The sequence below is a fragment of the Xenopus laevis genome, chromosome 3L, assembly GCF_017654675.1.
Source record: "Xenopus laevis strain J_2021 chromosome 3L, Xenopus_laevis_v10.1, whole genome shotgun sequence".
In the NCBI taxonomy this organism is placed as follows: Eukaryota; Metazoa; Chordata; class Amphibia; order Anura; family Pipidae; genus Xenopus; species Xenopus laevis.
This window is the reverse complement of record NC_054375.1, coordinates 57,115,469-57,142,175: the sequence shown is the minus strand read 5'-3', so window position 1 is coordinate 57,142,175 and position 26,707 is coordinate 57,115,469. Positions and strand designations below refer to the sequence as shown.

The 26,707-nt window shown below is 40.2% G+C and overlaps 1 protein-coding gene across 1 annotated transcript; it reads right to left on the bottom strand.

The window, feature by feature from the left end:
* Positions 1 to 500: 500 nt before the first annotated feature.
* Positions 501 to 26,207, bottom strand: th2.L (tyrosine hydroxylase 2 L homeolog). The gene is made up of 12 exons (XM_041586276.1): positions 25,354 to 26,207; positions 21,658 to 21,832; positions 14,600 to 14,688; positions 10,168 to 10,235; positions 9,811 to 9,861; positions 8,599 to 8,744; positions 6,527 to 6,662; positions 5,595 to 5,664; positions 3,884 to 3,940; positions 3,462 to 3,557; positions 1,642 to 1,775; positions 501 to 861 (listed from the first exon to the last, which is right to left on the bottom strand). The coding sequence occupies exons 1-12, from the start codon at positions 25,576 to 25,578 to the stop codon at positions 693 to 695; spliced, it is 1,416 nt and encodes a 471-aa protein (XP_041442210.1). The 5' UTR covers positions 25,579 to 26,207; the 3' UTR covers positions 501 to 692.
* Positions 26,208 to 26,707: the final 500 nt, after the last annotated feature.

The window sequence follows — 26,707 nt, the reverse complement described above, 5'->3', positions numbered from 1 at the left end:
TATTTTTATAGGAACCTGTCCGTTATCACTTTGAGCACATTTTTAAGCAAATCGGTAAATTTTGGCTTTGAAATCTACCGTGTGCAGTAGATTTGTAAGGCAGAAGATCACTGGTGTGTAGATCTGCTGGTTGTATTGCATTTCACATTTTTAAAGGAATAATCGGGGATAATTCTTTTTTATGAGCAGTTTTTTGGGCAATCGCAGTGCAATCATATCCCCCACATACCTGCACCAGCTTTAGCATCGCACAAAACCTTCACAGCCCGTGGCCGTCTCCTCTACTTGGTCCGCCTGCCTCTGCTAGTCCCCGCCCGCCTACCAATGAAAAACGAGTAGGCAGTGACGGTTTGCAGACACCTGCTCAATGTGCCTCACCGTCACGCCCACAGTCACTGCCTACTCAATTTTCATTGGGAGGCGGGCAGGGACTAGCAGAGGCAGGTAGACCAAGAAGAGGAGAGACGGCCACGGGCCGTGAAGGTTTTGCGTGATGCTAAAGCTGGTGCAGGTATGTGGGGGCTATGATTGCGCTGTGATTGCCCATAAACTGCTCATAAAAAATAATCCCTATTGGAAAAACGCTTATATTAACTCCCCAAAGACAAAGGGGATTTCAATTTTTGACCATAGATCCCCCTTTAAAGATTATAGCTTTAGTAGCTGCGCTGCTTTTTACTCTATTTCTTCTCTTATTCATTTTGGCAAAATTTGTCAAGTGCGAAGCACAAGCTCCTCAGGTCAGCTTTTATAGCACTGAACGAATCCTTGACTTTTTGAAGAGAATCCAGAACTTCAATGCTTCTTGTAAAGGCATCATAGCGAATAGAAAAGGGCTTCTTCATTTTCTTTGCATATTCTCTAGAAAACAGATAATAATAACCAGTTACAGAGGACAATAATGTTAATACATTCTTGCATATAAAAATAACACACTGTGTAACAATATTTTAACCTGGTCTGATAATAATAAATAAGCAGAAAACTATTTCATCTACAGTCAAACCTTAATTTTACATCACTTGATTTAAAGTTTTCCATCATTTTACATTGTTGTTTTGTAGTCCCACCTATATAGTATGATTTTAAATTTTCTGGATTTTACACCATTTTTTCTGGTCCCCTGAAAAATATAAAATGAGGGTTCTACTGTATTTCTAATCCATACATTAAAAAAGCCTCCACAGATCTACCTATATTCAGGGAATATAACCATAAGACCAGAGGTTAAAGGAACAGGAACACCAAAAAATGTAAGTCTTTTAAAGTAATGAAAATATCATGTAGTGTTGCCCTGCACTGGTAAAACTGATCTGTTTGCTTCAGAAACACTACTATAGTTTATATAAACAAGCTGCTGTGGAGCAATGGCGGAAATTGAAAAACAGCTATATGGCACAGGTTAACTGCATTATATTTTCATTACTTTAAAACACTTTTATTTTTTGACGTTACTGTTCCTTTAAAACACAGAGATTGTATAGAGATACAAGGTGCATAGACAAACAAGCTGTGGCCATGATCATGTAGTTATAAAAGCCTGCACTATGTCCATGGATCCGCATGCTGTGGTGCAAACACAACAGTCCAAGCTGAATCTTTGTTTGGCCAAAACCCAACAGGAAAAACATTGTTACCTACCTAAGCTTGTCCTTGGAGTCTTCAAAGTTTTCAGAAACAAAGTAGACTGGTTGATATGAGGCGTCCTGATAGGGCTGAACTGCCATAACTTCTGGGTCAAATGGCCTGTGCTCTGGCTTATTTGACAATGCATGCTGTAAATATATTTATATACATGTGGGGTTTCATTCACAAATATCCATGCCACAGCCAAACATTGGTTTCTTTTTACTATATAATGTTAAATTACTGGACTCCGCATGCTTTGATTTAGGTAACAAGTTCTCTCTTAATCCCTAGTTTAATTTTGCTTTGCTGTAGTTTTGGGTAGAATTCTACCCAGGTTACTATCTGCCCTCTTGTTACTGTGGGTTTCCTCCATGTATTACCTGGTTTCCTCTTTCTGATAAATGTGTGAATGTGATAGGACCATTAGATTGTAAATTCCAACGGGGGGGGGGGGGGAGAGAATAATGTGAATGATTATCAATCTCTGTAAACTGTTGATGAATATGTTGGCACTATATCATTAAAAAGAATGATAATTTGTTCTTCGCCCAAAATATCAGTTTGCCAGCTCAAACCTGCTGAGCTCACATTGTTATTAGATTAGTTTTGAAGAAAACTCTTTTTTGGAAAAGAAGACATCGTTATTTTCATTTTGCCACGATTGTAAACATAACTCCAAAAATGATTCCTGTTCTTGTTTTTTTGTTGTAATGCCAGTGTGTACCCAGTTAATCATTGCAGCACCAATGCAGCCAGAATGAGTCCAAGCAGCCTGAGCTTCCACTACCGAGCATGCTCTGACTCTTCCTAACCAAGTAGTATTAATTGTATTGGCGGTATATGATTATCGTTATGCTAACGAGCATGGAGGAGATGGCAATTCTAACATCTCAGGAATCTGGAAAACTGTGTTAAAGTAGTGAATGTTGTAGATTTGAGCCTCTGTGCTGGAAGGTGTGAGCCACAGAATCAGTATTTCACATCTGTACACTGACATTTATATATTTGTACTTCTAACATGCACTGAAATACATGTTAATAATAATGCTCTGGGAAGTTTTTTCCCTTTAAAACACAAATGAAGATATTTACCACTGGGTGGCAGCAGTGTACTACACTATTTGCTGTGACAAATATTGAAAAAGTATTGGAAATATGTGAATTTCATTCCTGCAATTTATATTGAAATTATAAAATAAAGGAAATATATCGCTTGATTAAAGAATATAATAGTTTTGCACGAGGATGTTTTTATGCATCTACAGCAGCAATTATAGGTTAAAAAAAAAAGCATGTAATGTTCTAGAAGGGGTCATTTTCACTGCATTTTATGTTCACAGTTGCGTATTAATTAATTGGTACTTGTGTCAACATGTGCATTGTTTGGATTAGTTGATCAATCGAAAACAAAATCTCATGCTTAATAACCAAATGAATTATGAGGATAGATGATAGTTGGGCAAATATATCTATAAAGAGAGAGAGAGAGAGAGAGAGAGAGAGAGAGAGAGAGAGAGAGAAAAGATAATAGAATTAAAGGGCAAGCAAACACTAACAAACCCTGAAGACTGGCCAAATTGGGGATGTTCATGCTGGAGAAGAGGCGCTTAAGGAGTGATATGATAACTATGTATAAATATATAAGGGGATCATATAATAAATCTCTCTAACACTTTATTTACCATTCCATTTTCCATTCATATTATTCATGGTTTGCAACTGTTTGAGAAAATATGTAACACTTTTAATAGAAAAATCTGGCAAAATAGGAGAGCTTTACAAATGTGCTAGAAACGGAATCTAATATGTGAGAGTGGGGCTGATTTCCTTACCAGCAGCTCCCCATAAGATGAAAGAAGTGCTGCTCCATAGGCTTTAATTGATCCCTTCTGCTTGCACAGGCCAAACTCCACGGTGAACCAGTAGAGCTAGAGATTGTAGAAATGGATATGTGTATATTAGGCTGGATTAGTTGATCAATCGAAAATGGGCGATGTCCAACCTGTGGCCCTTCACATATGACTGACCTGCAACCTCAACCAATAGCTATTAGGTGCTGAGAGTTGCAGTCCAACAAAATGTAAAGAGCAGAAGGTTGCCAGTCCCTGGTGCCACTTTCTCAGATATCCAAAACATTAAAAATAAGGATTATGTAACAAACTGTGTAAACACCGGGGGGCAGGATCACTGATTACTGATGAGAAATGAGGGAAGCTTACGTGCATATCAGTGATAACGAATGCTTCTAACTTACACTTGATAGTTTCATTATATCTCCATCAGAAGCTCCAAGGGAAGCAAGTCCAATATCCTGCCAATGAAAGACAGAGGCCGAATCATTTTACAAATAAGCAGATAGGCAGTAACCCCTGCGCTTATCTGCAGGCTGAGTTTTGTCAATTAAAGCTTTGGCAATACACAAACATAAATAGAAAAGTGTGGTTATAGAAATCCAAGGTTTGCTATTTGGTTAAATAGATAATTGATCTAATGCAAATACACATAGGCTAAACCGCTGCCCCAAGCTAATATCTCTGAACAATATTCAAGTAAATAATAAAGAAACACTGGCAGGATGAAGTTCCTGTTGGTATTTAGCAAAATAACAAAATCTCATGCTTAATAACCAGATGAATGATGAGGATAGATGATAGTTGAGCAAATATATCTATATAGAGAGAGAGAGAGAGAGAGAGAAGATAATAGAATTAAAGGGCAAGCAGACCCTAACTGACTGGGCTATAGTAATATTGATAATCATCCTTTTTCCCCTATGTAGAAAATGCCAGCAAGCAATGCCAGTCAGCAGCATCAAGGGCAAATAAGGTCTTGAGCTGTATTAAAAGGGGCATAGATTCACGGCAGGAAGCAGTCATTCTTCCACTGTATAGAGCACCTGTAAGGCCCCATCTAGAATATGTCGTACAGTTTTGGTCTCCATCTCTCAAACAGGACATTATTGTATTAGAGAGGGTACAGAAAAGGGCAACTAAGCTGGTAAAAGGTATGGAAAATCTTAGCTATGGGGAAATAGACTGGCCAAATTGGGGATGTTCATGCTGGAGAAGAGGCGCTTAAGGGGTGATATGATGACTATGTATAAATATATAAGGGGATCATATAATAATCTCTCTAATGCTTTATATACCAGTAGATCTTTCCAGCTGACACAAGGTCACCCATTCCATTTAGAAGAAAAGAAGTTCCACCTAAATATTCGGAATGGGTTTTATAGTGAGAGCTGTGAAGATGTGGAATTCTCTCCCTGAATCAGTTGTACAGGCTGATACATTAGATAGCTTTAAGAATGGGTTGGATGGCTTTTTAGCAAGTGAAGGAATATGGAATAGTACAAGTTGATCCAGGGACTAGTCCGATTGCCATCCCCCTCTAAAGCAAATTGGAGAGGCTTCAGATGGGGTTTTTTGCCTTCAACTAGCAGTTAGGCAGGTTAAAAAAAAGTTGAAACGGTTGAACTTAATGGACGTGTGCCTTCTTTAAACCTAACTTACTATATTACATCTAGATGTATCCATACTGTGTTCTCCTGTCACTGTAATAAATAATATAATTTGTAATATAGTTAGAAAAGTGTTCTCTCAAGCTACAGTTGACTTTCATGCACGGACTGAACCCAGTGGGTTATGGCCCAGGTGCAAATTTGCCCAGTGCTAATACACAAACCCCTAGAGTAGAAGTAGGTGTCTATCCTTTTGATAGTAAGTTCTAATAAGCAGGCACCTCTTTGTCTCCTGTATCAGTGAGTATTTTTTATATTATTTTTATTTTATTACATTATATTATATGTAATTTGTATGCTTGACGTGTAAGTCATTTCTATTGTACAGCACTGTGGATAATGTTTATAACTACGTGTTTACAATACTTTTAATACATTTAAAAGGCATAAGCTGGACCATGCCCTTGATATCATCCAACCCCAAACCAATTAAGGTGAGACTTGCCTGGGAGAAGTGTGCAAACTCCTTGTCAGACAGCATGGGAACATGTCCTAGCATTTCATGGCAGCAGTCCCTGCAGGGAGAAAACAAAATATAATTTATTCAAAAAAAAATTATTCTAACTCCTTATATTGGTATTGTATATACACCAAACAAAGGGCTCTCACACGTTAATATTACACTGTTTATTTCAGTGTATAGTGAAAGTAAATGCATCAGAGTAAAGTTCATAAATACTGTTCTTATATATGGCTGACAAGTTCCCTTAGCAGATTCCCTGCACCTTCAAGATAATGACAGGCCTGATAGTATATAGACTAGGGATGCACCGTATCCAGGATTCGGTTCGGGATTCGGCCTTCTTCAGCAGGATTCAGATTCGGCCGAATCCTTCTATCCGGCCGAACCGAATCCTAATTTGCACATGCAAATTAGGGACGGGGAGGGAAATCGCGTGGCTTTTTGTCACAATTAGGAAATGGTTTGGTATTCGGCTGAATCTCTCGCGAAGGATTCAGGGGTTCGGCCGATTCCAAAATAGTGGATTCAGTGCATCCCTAATATAGACTATAATTGTCAGGCTGCAACCTAATAGAGAAATATTCAGTGTTTTGGTTATGGCTGTTTCCTCTAAAGAATACCACTTATGTATTGGGACTGACTTAGATATCGAGGGACTGGTTTATTTAGCAAATGAAAACTCGGATGTGAATGATGGAGGAATTTCCAAGAAGGAAGCAATGCCTCAGTTCATGTCATTCCTTCTGTTGATTCCATATAAATTCATTGATAATTAATTGAGTGTTCATCAATTCATTCCATAAATGATTAATGAATATGTATCAATTCATTTTGTTAATTTCATATAAATCAGTTAATGAATGTCCATCAATTCATTATTGCATTATTAGCAGTAATGGAATCAGGATACTCACGGCTCACGGGAATGCATAATATCTGAGGGGTGTCTGAGGAATTGAGTAGTTGGAAACACCCGAAATGCAAGACAGGCCAGGAAATCCCTTGCATCTAATAATCCTGCAACTGGTCTCAGTGTAAATCCTGTTCTTTCTAAATGAAAGAAAAAAAAAAACTTAGTTAAGCACACTCTCTTGAAAGGAATTTGCAGCATTTAACTTTTCTCTAAATGAGCCATATTCAAATGCCAATGCTCATTGTTTAGATTTCTACCTTTGAATAGTCCCCGCAAGTGACGAGCGGGCTAATTGCAATTCAGTAGTCTGAGGCAACAGGTGAGCAGAAGCACACACACCTATAGCTTTACTCACAATGGGTAGACTGGAGTAACGCTTTCAGTGTGATAGCTTGACTCCAGTGTGGCTAGGGTTGTTTCAATATAAGGCTCTTCTGAAAATAATACCCAGTAATTTATCCACAGACTTTTACATTTGGGTGCAATTTGGGTTAGAAAATAATTTTTCTAAATGAAGGTAATTGTAAACTATGAGTGATGAAAAGGCTAAAAATATATATTTTTAAAAACAATTTTATCCTCAATCGTATAGGTGCCCCTCATTCTGCCCAAAGGCAGCCAGTAAGGACAGTACTTGCTGTGCCTCCTGATGTTGCTCTCAACTAGTGCTTCTTTTTTCATCTGGTGCTCAGTGCAGAGCACAGCAGGAAGGGGGCGCAAGTGCTTTCCAAACAAGCACTCTTGTGTGCTTCTACTTGTGCCCCCTGGGATCTATAAAAATACAAGGAAAGTCAAACCCATGGGGGGGGGTATAGAAATGATTGCAAGTTGAAGTGTACTTTCCATGCACCCAGCTCAAGCCCATGCAAGGGACACCTGTCACGAGAAACATGGCAGTACTGAACTCCCCAGTAAAGTATCCACTGTTGTTTGCTCATAGAAAATGTACACTGGCCTGGGTCCGATTGTTCGAGATTTTGCTCACTGGATTGCCGTAAAATGCCATCCAAAGTCATTTTCCCTGTCCTTTAACTCGTTTTTCTTCTTTAGATGAATGTTTTGGAAGAAGATATTATAACTGTTAGGGGCATATTTATCAAAGGTCGAAGTTAAAAAAACGTCGAACTTCGAATTCAAAAAGACCTATCGAATGGTGGTCGAAGTGGGCTTACTTGAATTGTACGATTCAAAGTAGCTCTACTTCGATTCAACGTTTTTTTTACTTTGACCTTCGATCTCCCAAACTCCCCCAATTGTCTCCATACAGGTTCTAGGAGGTCCCCCATAGGCTAAAACAGCACTTTGGCAGCTTTTAGTTGGCGATTGGTCGAAGTTCGAATTTCAACGTTTTTTACTTCAAAAATTCACTTTGACCTTTGATAAATCTGCCCCTTAATGTTCAACAACCACTGCCACCCACTATCTGTTTGTGTGTGCTGTAATAACAAAATACAGAGAATAAAGAAATACAGAGAATCTACTGCTAGCACCCAGTAGTTTTACACTGACAGCAGTTACTATAGGGGGCAGATTCATTAAGGTTTGAATTGGAAATTTGAATTTTCAAGTTGGATTTTTGGTCAAAACTCATAAATCAAATTGGGAATAATCCAAACTTGAATTCGAGATTTATCATACCTGGACCCTGGGAACAATTCGAATTCGACTATTCGCCAACTAAAACCCTGCGAAATTAATGTAGAAGTCAATGGGAGAGGACCAGTGACCCATTTGAAGATGTTAATAGCCTTCTTGACATTGGATTTGAGTTTAGTGAAATTCGAATTTGATTTGAGTATTCGGGTCGGTAATATTTGTTCCAGTTTTAGATATTCCAGTTTTTTTCTTAAATAAAATACTTTTCCAATTTCGAGGTCATTCAAGTTCATTCGAATTAAAAAAAACTCTAACATCCGACCTTTGATAAATCTGCCCCTAAGTGTGAAGATGAGGATTTAACACTCGTGTTTCCTGGGATGTTTAGTCCATGTTACCCCTGTAACCCAGTGCTGTGAAAATGACAGCTTTCTCTTCCAATCTAACAATTAATACATTATATGTATAAAATCCAACCTTGTAAAAAGTTTGACACATCCTGAAGCTGAGGAACAGAATCTTCCCTAAAAATGCCAACTTCCTCCAGCAGCTGCAGGGAGTTTATGTACTGCTCACATGCATATTCCGAATGGAGGTTGTGTAGGGTTTTGTAAAGCTGCTTCCTGAAAGTGATTAAACAGTATGGATATCATGTATGAGGCTGATTTATAGGTTCCTCTCTATGAAATGACACAATGACAGTTAGGCATGTTTAATATTTGTATAACTATTAAAATACCTAGAGTTACTAGTACTGTGTTGCTTTTTTTGTTTCTTCATTGTGCTAGGGCTGAGCATTTTGCAGAAAGGGATACAGAACACAAGGAGGTTGTGGGGCAGAATCATTGATGTTGGTATCTCTTGGTACGAATGACCAATTTAGAGAATTGTGGAGGATGTGACATATGATTTAAGGGGTGGTTCACCTTTAAGTTAATTTTTAGTGTGTTATAGAATGGTTAATTATAAGCAACTTTTCAATCGGCCTTCATTTTTTATTTTTATAGTTTTTGAATTATTTGTCTTCTTCTGACTCGTTCCAGCTTTCAAATGGAGGTCACTGATTTAAAAGGGAATGCTCTGTAAGGCTACACATTTATTGTTATTGCTACTTTTTGTTACTAATCTTTCTATTCAGGCCCTCTTCTATTCATATTCCCTTATTCAAATCAATGCATGGTTGCTAGGGTAAGTTGCACCCTAGCGACCAGATCACTCTTTACATCAAACTAAACTAGCCACATTCAAATTAATTATGAGCACTGGAGACATGCACGCCAGTCTCCAGTCGTGTTTCGGACCCGGCAGTTAAGACATGCACATGCATGCATATACACACACACAGTAAGAGAACGTGAAGGAGGAAGAGGAAGCAGAAGGAAAAGAAGATGCAGATGGAGAAGTGGACGGGGAAGGGGAATGCAGAGGATGAAGCAGACTGGGGGAAGGGTGGTGACGAGCAGAGCCAGCCTAGGGGTGTCCGGTTTGTAAATCCATGCCTGAAGGCAGGATGCTTGAAAATGATTATAGTATAAAGTTAGTGTAGTGTAAAAATGCTACAAATTGTATTGTCATGGGCCAAGAAGGACAGGAAACTAAATTATGATACTTATATTCCTTATTATCTAGCCATGTAGTTACTTTAGTACCATATGGTAAAATAGGATTTGTTAAGTCTCTTTTTCTCACCAAGTAGCATTTTCTTCTGTCGTATACTCCACCCGTGGCAGTATGTCTCCGCTAATCCATAAATCAAAACAAAAAAATAATTATTCATATTTTATATTGTAAGCTTAATAAATAACAAATAACCCCCTACCTCTCAGCAGAGGTTCAACCCCATTGACATACTGATTTGGTTCAGCCTGGCCAAGTTACATAAAATTTGTATGCAATCACATGATACGACTGCTATTCATATCAGAACTGAGCTGCGTATCATTTTCAGTAACAGCGAGAGACCTGGTACAAGTGTTCACTAGACCTAACACAGGGTTCAGACCTCAAAACTGTGTATAATGGATGAGAAATAACCACAAAACTTACCTTTTGTAATTAAATGCCAGCTTTGTAAAGAATGATCTACGTTTCTTATATTCCTGATCTCCAAATCCCTAATAGAGACAAGGGATAATTGCATGAGGCAAGCATTAGAACAGCAACCAAATATATAATTCATTAAAGATCAACACAGTGCGCTGCATTCAGTTCAATAGTATTGTTACTTTTTTTTCTTGTTTGATTCTTAAATACGGTTTAATTCATGGAAGGGCTAAACCCCTATCCCAAAGCTAGTCAGTAGGGTTAATCTTAAATGGATTGCTCCCATGGCAATCCAGAGCAAAATCAATGTAGAGGAACGGAGCACCGCAGAGCCAGAATAATATGTTAAAAAAGTCAAAATTTATTATAAATCCATTAAAAATTACAGCAGCATCTCTCCTGTGGGGCTGCCCACTTAAAGTGTTTCGTGACTCACTGCCACTTCATCAGAAGCTTCTAAAAATGAATATTGCTAGAAATGCCATACTTTGACTGAACCAGCCTAAAGGTTCAGCAACTCTTTAGTTGTAATGATCCAGACCTTCAAAGTTGTGCACAGGAGTTCCCCATCTTGGATTGTGTTAGGATTGTTTGTGACTCTCACATGCTCAGTGGGCTCTGAGCAGCTGTTGAGAAGCTAAGTTTAGGGGTCATCACAAATCATCAAGCAGAAAATGAGGTTGGCCTGTAATATAAGATGATTGTGATGCTAATTGTGCTGTTTTCAGAGTTGACGTACCAGTAATCTGAATTATTTACTAAGCAGGCTTATATTGTGACATTTATATGATATATATTCAGTAAATTGTGTATCTGTCCCAAAGTTCAGTAAGTGACAGCAGTGCAGAGCATGTGCAGTGAATCGGTAGAAAAGAAGATGGGGAGCTACAGGGGCATCTTTGGAAGCACATATCTTTACTGTTAAAGGGCTGTGGTTGCCTTGGGCTTTATAGAATCCAAAACATAATGTGCTACATTTCTGCCCTACTTCTTTTGTTAAGCTATAGTTGTCCTTTAAGGTACCATTTGTGATTCTACCCTCAAACAGGTGAACAGAAATAGCACATTATTTTGAAAAGATATATATGTATGTATACAGCATCGAATTGGTGGGGCCCATGCTGCCTCACCAGGGACCCCCATTCCAGCCACAACCTGCCACTAGCACATACCTTTTAATGTTGCCGCATAATAAGCCATTGGTGGCAGGTCTGGGCTGGCAGGGCCACTGGGTTTTTTCCTCGTGTCCCACCGGCTCAGTCCAACCCTGTATGTATATATATGTTGGGGGGGGGTGCTGGTCTCTCCTATGACGCACGCGGGGCACACTTCCAGGTTTTACGTGCTGGTGTAATGATGTCATCAAGCATTGACGCGAAATTCAAATATTTAAAGGGGCTTTGTATGTAAACTCATTGCCCGTTGTTAGGTTCTACTTGTTAGTTTCCTGGGGGTTTATTCTTCATGAATCCTGCTTTGATCTTCCTGTTATTGACCCTTGCCTGCCTGCTGATTATTCTATGCTCTCCAATCCTGATCCTAGCCTGTCTGACCATTTCTTGAACTCTGCCTGCACCAACCCGGTCTGTCTGACTGTTCTTCAACTCTGCTTATGGTGGCCCAGTCTGCCTGACCGCGCTTTACCATCTGACCTGTCTTCTGATCTGTGTTGCCTTGGTATCTCCTTGGTAAAACAATCGTGCCCCTTTGGTTGTCTAGAACCCTTTGCTTTGCTCCTCTCTTATTAAGACCTGGCGGCATCCAATTATAGGAGGGCTCCTCCCGAAGTGAAAGGCAGCTGTTAAAGGCAGAATTAAGAGCCGAGACCTGGGAGCCTAGCACTGGTTCTGGATTTAGGGTGCTGAACATGACAGCATGTTTGATGAAATGTTGTAGCTGGCCCCTTTTGCCCATTTTTTAAAAAAATGGCACTGAATGTATTAAAGTTCTTTATAAAAGTGTGTATAGAGCGTAAGCAAAGTATAACGTGATGCATAACAAGGACATTTATCAGTACAAAGAAGCTGAAGTACTAGCATTGGGCACTCTAAACCCCAAGAGTACCTGATAATAATTACAGTCATTTGAAAAAGTTTGGGAACCCCTCTTAATTATTTGGAGTTTTGTTTATCATTGGCTGAGCTTTCAAAATAGCAACTTCCTCTTAATATATAACATGCCTTACGGCCAGTAGTATTTCAGCAGTGACATAAAGTTTATTGGATTAACAGAAAATATGCAATATGCATCATAACAAAAATAGACAGGTGCATAAATTTGGGCACCCCAACAGAGATATTACATCAATACTTACAGTAGTTTATCCTCCTTTTGCAAATGTAACAGCCTCTAGATGCCTCCTACAGCCTTTGATGTCTGGATTCTGGATGGTGTTATTTTTTTTTTGCATGCGTCCATACAAAATCTCTCCAGTTCAGTTAAATTTGATGGCTACTAAGCATGGACAGCCTGCTTCAAATCATCCCATAGATTTTCAATGATATTCCAGTCGGAATGACGGCCATTCCAGAATATTGTACTTCTCCCTCTGCATCAATGCCTTTGTAGATTTAGAACTGTGTTTAGGGTCATTGTCTTGTTGGAATATCCAACCCCTGCGTAACTTCAACTTTGCGACTGATGCTTGAACATTATCCTGAAGGATTTGTTGATATTGGGTTGAATTCATCCGACCTTCGACTTAACAAAGGGCCCAGTCCCTGAACTAGCCACACAGCCCCACAGCATGATGGAAGGTCTACAAAATTTGACAGTAGGTAGCAGGTGTTTTCTTGGAATGTGGTGTTCTTCGTCTGGTCAATAGCTTTTTGTTATGACCAAATAACAAAATTTTTGTCTCATCAGTCCAAAGCACTTTGTTCCAAAATGACTGTGGCTTGTCTAAATGAGCTTTTGCATACAACAAGGAAATCTGTCTTCTTTCTCATCACCCTGCCATACAGATGTTCTTTGTGCAAATTGCACTAAATTGTAGAACGATGTACAGATACACCATCTGCAGCAAGTTGTTCTTGCAGGTCTTTGGAGGTGATGTTTGGGTTGTCTGTAACCATTATCACAATCCTCCTCATATGCCACATCTGTATTTTTTATAGCCTGCCAGACCTGGGTTTTACAGCAACTGTGCCTGTGGCCTTCCATTTCCTGATTACATTCCATATAATTAAAACTGACAGTTTAAACCTCTGAGATAGCTTTTTGTAGCCTTCCCCTAAACCATGATACTGAACAATCTTTGTTTTCAGATCTTTTGAGAGTTGCATTGAGGATCCCATGCTGTCACTCTTCAGAGGAGAGTCAAACAGAAGCACCACTTGCAATTGGCCACCTTAAATACCTTTTCTCATGATTGGACACATCTGCCTATGAAGTTCAAGGCTTAACAAGATAATCCAACCATTTTGATGTTGCCAGTAATCAGTATTGAGCAGTTACATGCATTCAAATTAGCACAGCCAGTTTTTCACATTTGATATAATTTCATACAACTGAATACTGCTTCACTAAAAATCTTTGTTCAGAGAACACCCAGTACTCAGATGTTCCTGGGAAAGTGGAGTAAACTATTATGCAGGCTGAGAGGGGTTCGCAAACTTTTTCATATGACTGTAAAATACAATTTGGGGGTGTTCTGTGAGTAAATAAATAAACAATCTGTAAGATAAGTGACAATGTACTTACAGGTAAGAGAACTATGCCACAGTTAGTAATATAGTCTAATCCAGAGGTCCCCAACCTTTCTTACCTGTGAGCCGCATTCAAATGTAAAAAGAGTTGGGGAGCAACACAAACTTGAAAAAGTCCCTTGCGGGGCCAAATAAGGGCTGTGATTGGCCATTTGGTAGCCCCTATGTGGACTGGCAGCCTACCTACTATACTTAGTTTTTATGCAATTAAAACTTTCTTCCAAGCCTGGAATTAAAAAATAAGCACCTGCTTTGAGAGCAACATCCAAGGGGTTGGAGAGCAACATGTTGCTCAAGAGCTACTGGTTGGGGATCACTGGTCTATTCTGTTTGACTTTATAAAGACTGTATTCTGATCCTGGAGATATTTCACTAATATACTTAAAAATAAGCACAGGAAATTGTATTTTCTATTAGAGTCCCCTGATTTATGAGAAAATGTGTATTTTGTGTTGCCCTAAGCACACACACACACACACACACACATATATATATATATATATATATATATATATATATATGTATATAAAGCAAAATAAAGCTTATCTAAGAATTTACTGGAGTTCATGACACCATGCTTTCTATAAGAGGACTGTCAGCTGATTACATAGAGCTCTTTCTACAATGGCCTAGGATGGCTGAGTTTATTTTACCATCTGTATCTGAGTGCTGAGTATATGGTTCTCAGCAACAAACCCAGTTGTAAACTGCTACATGCAGGTACTCACAGGATGATCTTCATTCAAATGAGGGTCATATTTAAAGATGAGGCGATGGCATTTGTCCAGATCTTGCAGTGTTCTTGGAAAAGAAGGAACTGACATAAAATTAAACATACTTAATTTAATATTTAAGTTATCAAAACATATAAAATCATAATTTATAACTAGGATATTTTTTTTTCACAACAGACTTTCTAGAATAAAAAAACTCAATTTATTCTAAAACATAGCGATTCATATAACATATCTAAATTTGAGCTTTTTAAAAAGCTTGTCCCTTATTTTATTTGCAAAGTTTATCATTTATGTGATTTTCTCTATTTCTTTTGTCGTAATAAGTAGCCCTAAATTTTAGATATCTTTAGATATCTTTAAAACAGAAGCCTCCAATAGTCTCACAAGGTCAATTATCAATGATGATCTATATCTTAAAGGCACAGAGTTTCCATTGTTTATATTTACATCATTATAGCATAGGGAGGCCTTGAGGGGAGTAATGTTGCAGGCTACTCAATATAAATCTCGTCAAACACTGTATTCAGAGAAGCATGGAGTCCCAATCTGCTGCTATGAAAGGATCCTGTTTGGGCAAATTTGAGGCAGATATCATTCAGCATTGCCCAGGGGATGGTAATGAAGGGCACTGACAAAAGAACAGGTCTGACGTACCACAGTAGTGCCCAGCATTTCAATTGCAGTGGTTCTTGCTGTAATGGAATCTACCTCAGGTCGTCAAGATGGCGTCCAAGATGGCGACCACCTGCCTCACCACATGGCTCCTGCTGGGCACAGCTCTATGACCTCACCTTCTTCCCACTCCCGGATTGGTCGTCGGCGACGGAACGGACGCCGGCGTCAGAATCGGGCGCCGGCGTCAAGACGTCAGCGTGAGGACGCTGGCGTCTGCGTCTGACGCAAGCGCGTCAAAATTTGGCGCCAACCCAGAGACTATTTAAACCTACTTCCCCTTCCAGTCCTTGCCCAACTATAGGTTCCTGCTACAGAGTTCCTGGGTGTGATTATCTATATTTGATTCTTGTGTACCGATTCCTGCCTGTTCTTCGATTCTGCTTGTCTTCTGCCTGGTCTGACCTATTTGCCTGTATTTTGACGATTCTTTGGATAAACCCTCTTGTACCTCGAACCTGGTCTGGTCTCCTCTTTGGTCTACACTATTACTGTGCCTTCGGGCCTGTTACAGTATAGTTGGGCCATGGACCCTTCGGAGGAGACTCCAGCTCCACCTGATGTCGGTGGCGCTATCCGCGGTCTGGCTTCCCGCATGCAGTCATACGAAGCCCAGCAGTCACACTTCGCTCAGGCTCTTGAAGCTATCCTGGACAAACTGTCGGCATTGTCACCTGTGGCCCCGGTCCCTGTGGCCGTTCCTGCAAGCCCACTTCAGCCTTCGGAACCTCGCATTCCTGCGCCTCCCCTCTTCAGCGGCGATCCTGATGCATGCAGAGGTTTCATCAACCAGTGCGAGATCCAGTTCGCCCTGCTGCCAGGTCAGTTTGTATCCGAACGAGCTAAAGTGGGGTACATGATTACTCGCCTGCAGGGGAAGGCTTTGGAGTGGGCATCACCTCTGTGGGAGAAGGGGGACCCTTTGATTGACAACGCCAGTGCCTTCATCCGTGAACTTCGGGTCGTCTTTGATGCCCCTGGTCGAGCTATGGCATCCTCTGCTCGTCTGTTCCAGATCCAGCAAGGCACTCGCTCTGTTCCAGAGTACGCTATTGAGTTCCGCACCCTAGTTGCGGAGACCACCTGGAACAATGATGGGTACCATGCCGCCTTCTACAACGGCCTAGCCATGCGGATCAAAAACGACTTGGTCTCCCGGGAAATTCCTTCTCGGTGGGAGGATCTGGTGGCGTTGGCTATAAAGGTTGACACCCGGCAGAGGGAATTTCAACTCGAGCTCGACAGAGAGCGTTCGAAGAAGTATCCCCGGTTCCAATCCACCCTGGCTCCTCGCTTCCAGAGACCCCTACTCTTCAATCCGGCTTCTGCTTTTTACTCTCCTACTCCTGCGGTTTCTGCTTCCTCTGCTCCATCTACTGAGGAACCCATGCAGATCGGACGGGCTCGTCTTTCCGAACAGGAGAAGCTACGGAGAAGGGCTGCCGGCCTATGCCTGTATTGTGGGGGCAAATCGCACTTCGCCCATGAGTGTCCTGTGAAGCCGGGAAACGCCAGCACCTAGGTAGGTTTGGGGAGACCTATCTGGGTGGTGTTTGTCATTCTCCCCAACCCTCTACTCAACGCTTCCTTCTTCCAGCACAGATCCAATTCGGTTCCCAGAAGATCCCAGTGCAAGCTTTCCTGGACTCTGGTGCTGCCGGAAATTTCATGGACAGAGTTTTTGCTGCTCGTCATGCGGTTCCCCTACAACCCTTGGCCTCTCCTCTGCGGGTGTTGGCTATTGATGACCGCCCTCTGTCTTCGGCCATTATTTCTCAAACCACCGCTGAACTTTCTCTTAGAGTGGGCACCATGCATCTGGAGAGATTGGCCTTCCTACTCATCGATTGCCCTTCAACTCCACTCGTTTTGGGACTTCCCTGGTTGTGCACCCATAATCCAGTCATTGACTGGTCCTCCTCTCAAGTCTCCCGCTGGAGCCCCTATTGCCAACGGAACTGTTTGCCTGCTGTACCCCTTATCAAGGTTTCTTCTGTTTCTTCCAAGTTGTCCCTTCCATTCGTCTATCAAGATTTTGCTGATGTCTTCAATAAGGGCTCTGCAGAGACCCTTCCTCCTCATCGACCCTATGACTGTCCGGTTGAACTTCTTCCTGGTTCCATGCCTCCCCGGGGTCGCACCTATCCTCTTTCCCCCTCTGAGACGGCTGCCATGAAGACCTACATTCAGGAAAATCTCCAAAGAGGCTTCATCCGCCCTTCTTCCTCCCCTGCTGGTGCTGGATTTTTCTTTGTCGAAAAGAAGGACGGAGGTCTGCGACCATGCATCGACTATAGGGGGTTAAACAAAATCACCATTAAAAACCGTTACCCTCTCCCCCTAATATCCGAACTCTTCGATCAGTTAAGAGGGGCCAAGATCTTCACTAAGCTGGATCTTCGGGGTGCCTATAACCTCATTAGAGTTCGTGAAGGGGACGAATGGAAGACCGCCTTCAATACCCGAGACGGGCATTATGAATATCTAGTCATGCCGTTTGGACTATGTAATGCCCCCGCGGTCTTCCAGGAGTTTGTAAATGATATATTCAGAGACCTGTTGGGGCAAAGTGTCGTCGTCTATCTGGATGACATTCTTATCTTTTCCAAAAATTTCCTCGAGCATCGCTCCCAAGTGAAGGAAGTTCTTCTTCGCCTAAGAAAGAATAATCTCTTCGCTAAATTGGAAAAGTGTTCGTTTGAAGTGTCTTCCATCCCTTTTCTTGGGTACATCATCTCCCAGCAGGGTTTCAAGATGGATCCAGCCAAGGTTTCAGCAATTCTTGATTGGCCCCTCCCCACAAGTGTCAAGGCTATCCAAAGGTTTATTGGCTTTGCCAACTATTACAGACAATTTATTAAAGGTTTCTCTTCCAAGATCTCTCCTATCCTGGCCCTTATCTGCAAAGGGGGTAAACCACAGCACTGGCCTCCTCTAGCCTTGGAAGCCTTTGAAGCCTTGAAAACTGCCTTTTCTTCTGCACCTATTCTCAGACACCCCGAACTTCTTCTTCCCTTCTTCCTCGAAGTCGACGCCTCAGATGTGGGAGTTGGAGCTGTCTTGTCACAGAGATCATCCTTGGATGGGAAGCTACATCCCTGTGCATTCTTTTCTAAGAAATTTTCCTCCTCCGAGCAGAACTACGATGTGGGGAATCGTGAGTTATTGGCAGTGAAACTCGCCCTGGAGGAGTGGAGACATTTATTGGAGGGATCCTCCATTCCCGTGACCATCTTTACAGACCATAAGAACCTTGAATTTATCCAGTCCCTCAAACGTTTGAATCCTCGACAAGCCAGATGGTCACTGTTCTTCTCCCGTTTTAACTTCGTCATCACCTTTCGTCCTGGCTCTAGAAATAGAAAGGCTGATGCTTTGTCAAGAAGTTTTGTTCCTGAAGTTCCCTGCTCCGAAGATCCTGAACCCATTGTGCCTTCCTCCAAGATCGTCGCTGCCCTATTTCCCTCCTTGGCTTCGCAAATCCTTTCTGCTCAAGCTTCTGCTCCTGACAATATTCCTCTAGGGGTTGCCTTTGTCCCTCCTGATTGTCACCAGTCTATCCTATCCCAGACTCACAGTTCCAAACAGGCCGGTCATCCCGGAGTGGAGAAGACTACCGAACTCCTTTCTCGCCTGGTGTGGTGGCCATCCATGAGAAAGGATGTTAAAGATTTTGTTTCTTCTTGTACCATCTGTGCCATTTCCAAGTCTGGACATTCTCCTCCCAAAGGACTCCTTTTTCCATTACCCATTCCATCTCGTCCTTGGACTCATCTTGCCATGGATTTTATTGTGGATCTGCCTGTCTCCTCCGGTCACACTGTCATCTGGGTTGTCGTTGACAGGTTCAGCAAAATGGCTCATTTCATTCCCCTCCACAAACTTCCCTCTGCTCCTGAACTTTCCAAGCTTTTCATCCAACATATTTTTCGTCTCCATGGGTTTCCTGCCGAGATCGTCTCTGACCGTGGCTCACAATTCGTGTCTAGATTCTGGAGATCCTTGTGCAAAGCTCTCAACATTTCTTTGCAATTTTCTTCTGCCTATCACCCACAGTCCAATGGAGCTGCTGAGAGAGTAAACCAGGCTTTGGAACAGTTTCTTCGCTGCCATGTTTCCCTGTGCCAAGACGACTGGTCGGATCTCCTTCCCTGGGCTGAGTTCGCCCATAACAATGCTTTGCATTCTTCTTTGCATCAGTCCCCTTTCTTCTGTGTCTACGGTCAGAATCCTTTGGCGTTCCCTCAGGATCTTCTCCTCACTAATGTTCCTGCTGCCAACGATCAGGCTGCCCACATGATGGCTATTTGGGCTGCTGTTGCCTCTAATCTGCAGAAGAGCTCCCTGGTCCAGAAGAGGTTTGCCGACAAGAAGAGGGTTTCCGCTCCACCTTATGCTCCTGGTGACAAAGTTTGGCTTTCCACCCGTAACATCCGCCTGAAGATTCCTACCCCAAAGCTTGGTCCCAGATTCATCGGTCCCTTTCCTGTCATTGAAATCATCAATCCGGTGGCGGTTCGTCTTCAACTCCCTCCAGAGATGCGGATCCCGAATGCCTTCCATGTCTCTCTCCTTAAGCCTGCTGTGTCCTTTTCTTCTTCTTCTTCTTCTTCCCCAGCTCCAGTCCTGGTCGACGATCACCAGGAATTCGAGGTGAAGAGGATCTTGGACTCTCGTTTTTCCAGGGGCACTCTTCAATATCTCATCGAGTGGAAGGGATTCGGTCCCGAGGAGTGCTCCTGGGTCAGGAGCTCAGATGTCCATGCGCCCATCTTGGTTCGTAGATTCCATAAACTATTCCCTCTCTCCCCTAGACTCGGTGGTCCTGAGGCCCCCCCTAAGGAGGGGGGTACTGTAATGGAATCTACCTCAGGTCGTCAAGATGGCGTCCAAGATGGCGTCCAAGATGGTGACCACCTGCCTCACCACATGGCTCCTGCTGGGCACAGCTCTATGACCTCACCTTCTTCCCACTCCCGGATTGGTCGTCGGCGACGGAACGGACGCCGGCGTCAGAATCGGGCGCCGGCGTCAAGACGTCAGCATGAGGACGCTGGCATCTGCATCTGACGCAAGCGCGTCAAAATTTGGCGCCAACCCAGAGACTATTTAAACCTACTTCCCCTTCCAGTCCTTGCCCAACTATAGGTTCCTGCTACAGAGTTCCTGGGTGTGATTATCTATATTTGATTCTTGTGTACCGATTCCTGCCTGTTCTTCGATTCTGCTTGTCTTCTGCCTGGTCTGACCTATTTGCCTGTATTTTGATGATTCTTTGGATAAACCCTCTTGTACCTCGAACCTGGTCTGGTCTCCTCTTTGGTCTACACTATTACTGTGCCTTCGGGCCCGTTACACTTGCTTATTTAAAGGGTGGTTTAGCTTTAAATTAACTTTGATATTGATGTAGACATTCATATTCTAAGACTATTTGCAACTGGTTTGCGTTTTTTTATGGTTTTTGAATCATTAGGTTTCACATATATGATCACAAGTCATATGCACCAATAGGTATAATACTCATTTACCAGGAAATTTAATGAGAATTAAAGTTGTATACAGCACTATTGTAAGACGACATTGTACTTAATTCATCATCATGTTTGCTATTTAAATTACTTGTTTTGTCTGTTGCTCTCTATTAAGGGATTTAAACGGTTAAACGGGCAGAAGTTTACATTGAACATTTGCAGATGAGCAGAGATTGCTTGAGTACAAATATATGTATCAGAATACTTTCATTTTCAACCTGCCCTTTAACCTACTTATATTTGGATAACGGTACCACAATATTTGGTTAAATGAACAGTAACACCAAAAAATTAAAGCATTTAATAGTAATGAAAGTATCATGTAGTGTTGTCCTGCACTGGTAAAAGTGATGTATTTGATTCAGAAACACTACTATAGTTCATATAAACAAACTGCTGTGTAGCAATGGCAGAAATTGAAAAAAGGCTATATGGCACAGGTTAAATAGTGGATAACAGATAACACCATTATGTTCTACAGAGTTTATCTGCTGTGTAACTGGAGCCTTTTCTCCTTGGAATGGCTGTCCCCATTGCTACACAGCAGCTTATTTATATAAACAATAGTAGTGTTTCTAAAACAAACACAGCAGTTTTACTAGTGCAGAGCAACACTGTGTTATATGTGTATTACTTTAAAGCATTGCACAAGTGCTGTGGCCAATAGATTGTAACCAGCCAGGTCTTCCTTTCCAACTCCTAGCTTGCAGTAGATTGTTGCTGATTGGTTGCTCGTGACAGCTACACTCGTGCATTTCAGTACCCATATTAGTAAATGAGCCCTAGATCTTTAAATGAGTAGAATAACATTACTAAGGTGGAAAAGGACTCTATTAGAATACTCACATGTTTCCTCTGTGACTGTCCGCACATCATCTGCAACTTTATCCAAAGCAGTGGGCAACATGCTCGCATAGGAACTGTGAATGTCACATTTGACAAACCACTCCAGATCGTCCCCTCTGTTCTTCCACTTTGCAGCCGGTCTAGTCTCAAGGTGAATGATGCGAGCTTCAAATTTCTGCAAAGGAAATCACTGGGACCGTGACTGTATGACAGGCGGCTTAATGCTTATACAAGTAGGGGATCCTTTAAAAAAACTGTCAGTTCTATTCTACCGCAGTGTAATGTATAGAAGCATTCTCAGTTCCTCTGTGAGGACAGGACAAAGCCTTGCAACTGATGCTGCCAAACCCAGAATATAGCTGTACTAATTGCTAAACAAATCTATTTCTATTGTTTAACCCTTTAACTGCCAGAGCAGTAAGGTCTTTGCTATAGAACATGATGGTACCGGAATGTAGAATCTATGTTGCTGGCAGTCAATATTAATTGTGCTTCAGTAGGAAAAAAAAATACCGTTTGTAGTAATCCCCATATCCAAGCATTTGGAATGATAAATACTTCTAATGATCTATTGTGTTAGCGCTGTTCAGCTGTCACCCATTCTTGAACTGTAACTCCCATAACCCATTGACAGTCAAAAGCTGTTGGTGAATTCTCAGAGTTTAAATTCAACAGCAGCTGGAGGGCTTCAGTTTGAATGGGTCTGTTTTAAAACATTTAGTATGTTATAGAATAGGTAATTCTAAGCAAGTTTTCAATTGGTCTTCATCATTTATTTTTATTATAGTTTTTAAATTATTTGCATTTTTCCACTGGTTTGTAGCTAGTGTTCTTTGAAGTTTTCACTAGGCAAAATAAAAATAATTATAATAACATCCTGTATCTTTCCATCATTTCTACTTCATAAGGAGTATTTTTTTCCTATCTACCATGGGATTGTGACCTAGCATGTGGTCAGTGGAGTACTGCAGGCATCTGTTCTTGGTTGTGAGCTTGTTAACTTGTTTATTAATGGATGTGGGCAAGGAAAGATTTTAGTTTTGCTGCTGATACTAAATTGTGCAGAACTATTAGAGGGGTTTTGATGATTTATTAGACAATATCATAGGCTATGGTACTAAACACTACAATTAGTATAGATATTGGTATATATATAGATATATATATATATATATATATATATATATATATATATATATATATATATATATATATATATATATATATATATATACATATATATATATATATGTCCAGATAGTACCTGCACTCTTCCTCCAATTTCGATCGAGGGTGCTATGGTCAAAATAAATATGTAGCCTTCAAAATGGACCAGCACACTAAGCTTTCAAGTGTCCAAACTTATTTTATTTTATTTATATACAATTTATAGATAAAGGCCCAAATGTGGGCCAAAACGTTGGATACACAAGTGTCATGAAAATAAAATAAGTTTGGACACTTGAATACTTTATGTGAGGGTATGAAGGGGTCAGTGGGAGTGTGGGTATGTATGGGTATGTATGGACGCTGGGTTTCATATGGAGGGGTTGAAATTGTTGAACTTTTTTCTACCCATCTTAACTGTGTAACTATATGTAAATTAGTATGCTTTACTCTGTGGATTGATGCTCATTCTCTCACATCAAGCAATGTTTGTGTTAGTAAGTAAACTCATTCTTTGAAGCCTAACAACATGGAGGCTACCTGAGTAGCAAGGCAGAAAACAGATCTATGGATAGAGGACCCAACCACTCTCATTCATTTGCTGCAGGTCATGAATAAATAAACATTGTTTTGCCTGGGCCTATTCCAAGTTAATAGTATTTAAATAAAATGGAAAAATAGCAATCACCAGCCAATTAAAGACTATATAAATACACAAGACTGTTCAGTATTAGGTTTATAATCCTGCAAGGTGGAACGGAGCACACAGGTAAAAAGTGATTCATAGAAGTTTTGCAACACATCTGTGGCCTTTTTAGAAGTCTGACATTGGCTCTTTATATTTTATGGCTTATTATGCTTCCATTATGAATGAAAATTTACAATAAAGTTTCCATTTTGCTTTTACTTTACCTTGTATATGCTGTGTCTGTTGTGATGTGGCTATTTTGCTTTGGCAGCACCAGGACTCATTATTAATAATATTTTATACCTACTCTATTCATATTTTTGTATACAGAATACACAATATATGTTTGTTCCCAGCATTAATTGCTGTTCTGCATAATAGCTTGCTAGATTAAGAATACTGGTATGGGACCTGTTATCCAGAATGCTCAGGACGTGGGGTTTTGCCAATAATTGATCTTGTTTCCTTAATTTGGATCTTCATACCTTAAGGGGCCAATTCATTAACTTCGAGTGAAGGAAAAGAAGAAAAAATACTTTGAATTTCGAAGTGTTTTTTTTGCTAATTTGACCATCGAATGGGCTACTTCGACCTTCGACTATGACTTCGACTTTGAATCGAAGGATTGAACTAAAAATCATTCGACTATTCGACCATTCGATAGTCGAAGTACTGTCTTCGATATTCGAAGTCGAAGGATCTTCATTCCCAGTCGAATATCGAGGGTTAATTAACCCTCGATATTCAACCCTTGATGAATTTGCTGTGTACTAGAAAATCATTTAAACATTAAATAAACCCAACAGACTGGTTTGCTTCCAATAAGGGTTAATTATATCTTAGTTTGGATCAAGTACAAGCTACTGTTATTATGACAGAGAAAAAGGAAATCATTTTGTAAAATTTTGATTATTTGGATAAAATGGAGTCTATGGGAGACTTTCTAGATAATGGTTTTCCGAATAATGTATCCCATACCTGTACTTGATGCTTCTGTGTTTTAAAGCCTGATATATATATATATATATATATATATAATATACAAATTCAAAGTGTTTCATTTCATAACAGCATACAGGTAGAATCATCTTGCTGGATGTGCAGCTAAAAGTTAACATTAGGAAACCTAAGCACAATATTTAGACATGGAAAAATTCACTCAATGTACTGAAGAAAGGTGTTTATATTCTTGTTCAATACTGCTGCTCTATAAGGCTGCACCTTTAAATATTCTGCCATAAAATAATTTAGGTCTCTACTGTCATTGCAAAATTCATAATCCTTAATTAGCATCTTGGGATTTATTTTAGTATAGATATAGTTGACCAATTTAAATACAGGTATGGAGTCTATTTTCCAGTAACCTGTTATCCAGAAAGCTCCAAATTACAGGAAGGCAACCTCCCATAGCATCCATTTTAACAGAATAATTATAATTTAAAAAAAAATGATTTCCTTTTTCTCTGTAATAATAAAACAGTACATTATTCTTGATGGTATCTAAGATGCATGAATTACTACTGGTGGCAAAACAATCCGATTTGGGTTATTAAGGTTTAAATGTTATTTAGTCAAAAAGGTATGGTGATCCAAATTACTGAAAGAACCCATGTCTGGAAAACCCCAAGTCCCAAGCATTCTGAACACAAGATTTTTTTCTTGTCGATTACAACTATTGTTTGAATTAAAGCTCAATTGAACAGCACCTTATATGTTTTATTGTAATTTGTAGGCAATCTGTATGTACAACTATCTATTGTACAACACTTTCTAAATACATGTTTATAAAATAATAATAACAGTAATAATCAGTACTGATGTGGCATGTGTGGTTACTGTACCTTTAGGACTTCGAGGCAGGTGGACAGTCCAATTGCACACGGATCTTTGATGCCAAATATGAGATTCAGAGTGCTGATACCTTCATCCGTACCTTCTTCCTTGACACAGGTCTTCATGCCAGATGATTCGTTTGATAGCCCATTCTCTTCTTTTGAATCCTCAAGAAGATTCTGCTTTATGCTCGATAACCCAGCACATGGGGAACTTTCTACTTTATCCTTCATTTACAACCTGATCTCAGCAATGCACTTACACAAGAGATACTCCTGTCCTACTACCTGAGCCTTCCTACCACTTATACTGCTGAATGAGGCTTAAAATGCTTTCCAGCATCAAAAATAGAATTGAAACTATTTGTTTTCTTAAAGAATGTGATGAAAAAAATGCATTTTACAGTAAACACTTGTATATACTTAGAGAAACAAATGTAAGCACTTGCATATACTTAAAGAAACAAATAATAATAACACAGAATTCAATTTTGTAATTTTGAGGAAGGAATATAAAGGAATATAAAAATATCTGCTAGGCTAAATAAAGCTATAGTCACTAAATTACAGAGTCCTGCAGCCAGTTTTCTGCCAGGAGGTTATAAACACTTTATGACGTGTTCTCATGAATATTCATTCTTTCATTGCATAGTGTCATGCTTCTTTCAGTGTGTGCATTTCTGGCTCTAGGAAAATTTCTAGGAAAATCGTTAGATGGCTCTCGCACTCCAGGATACACGCGTCAATAAAGGTTATCTTTTAAAACGACGTCCTACCCCTGAAGTGCGAGAGCCAACAAACGTTTTTGGATTTGGTGACACCCGCATGCTATGGGTTCAGGGCATAACCCCCTGGACCACTGATCTCAACCGGTATTTATGTGTGTTTATTTTGCAACTTTTTACAAATTGAATTCATTCACATTTTCTTATCTTTTTATTGATTGTCTTTTGTGTTGAAATATTTTATTTGATTTTCACAATAAACAAATAAAATCAATAGACAGCAAATATTATGCAGAAGAAGAGAAAAATAAATAAATAAAAAATGGTACAATCGACTAAATAGTATGTTATTGTCAAAAAGTATACCATATTAGAAAATTAACAAGAACTAACAAAAATTAACTAACTAACAAAGTCAGTGGATGCAAATATAATAAAGGAAAGAAAGAAAAAGCCCACTAAAAATCTGGAATGTCAGATAGATCAGTTGAAGAAACCGCATAATATGATCACCAGTTTTAGAGTTGCATATTTCAAAATAAGGAGACCAAATCTGCCTAAAAAAATCTTTAGAATCACTTCCTTGAGATTTAATAATTAAGGCTTCTTGCCAGCAAAGCTGATTCATATAAGAAATG

Coding starts and splice junctions, on each gene's coding strand:
- th2.L (XM_041586276.1), bottom strand. CDS start 25,578: ATGAAGGATAAAGTAGAAAGTTCCCCATGTGCTGGGTTATCGAGCATA. Junction 6,663..8,598: donor TGTGTCAAACTTTTTACAAG/GTTGGATTTTAT, acceptor TCTTTCATTTAG/AAAGAACAGGATTTACACTG. Junction 5,665..6,526: donor ATTATGCATTCCCGTGAGCC/GTGAGTATCCTG, acceptor TTCTCCCTGCAG/GGACTGCTGCCATGAAATGC.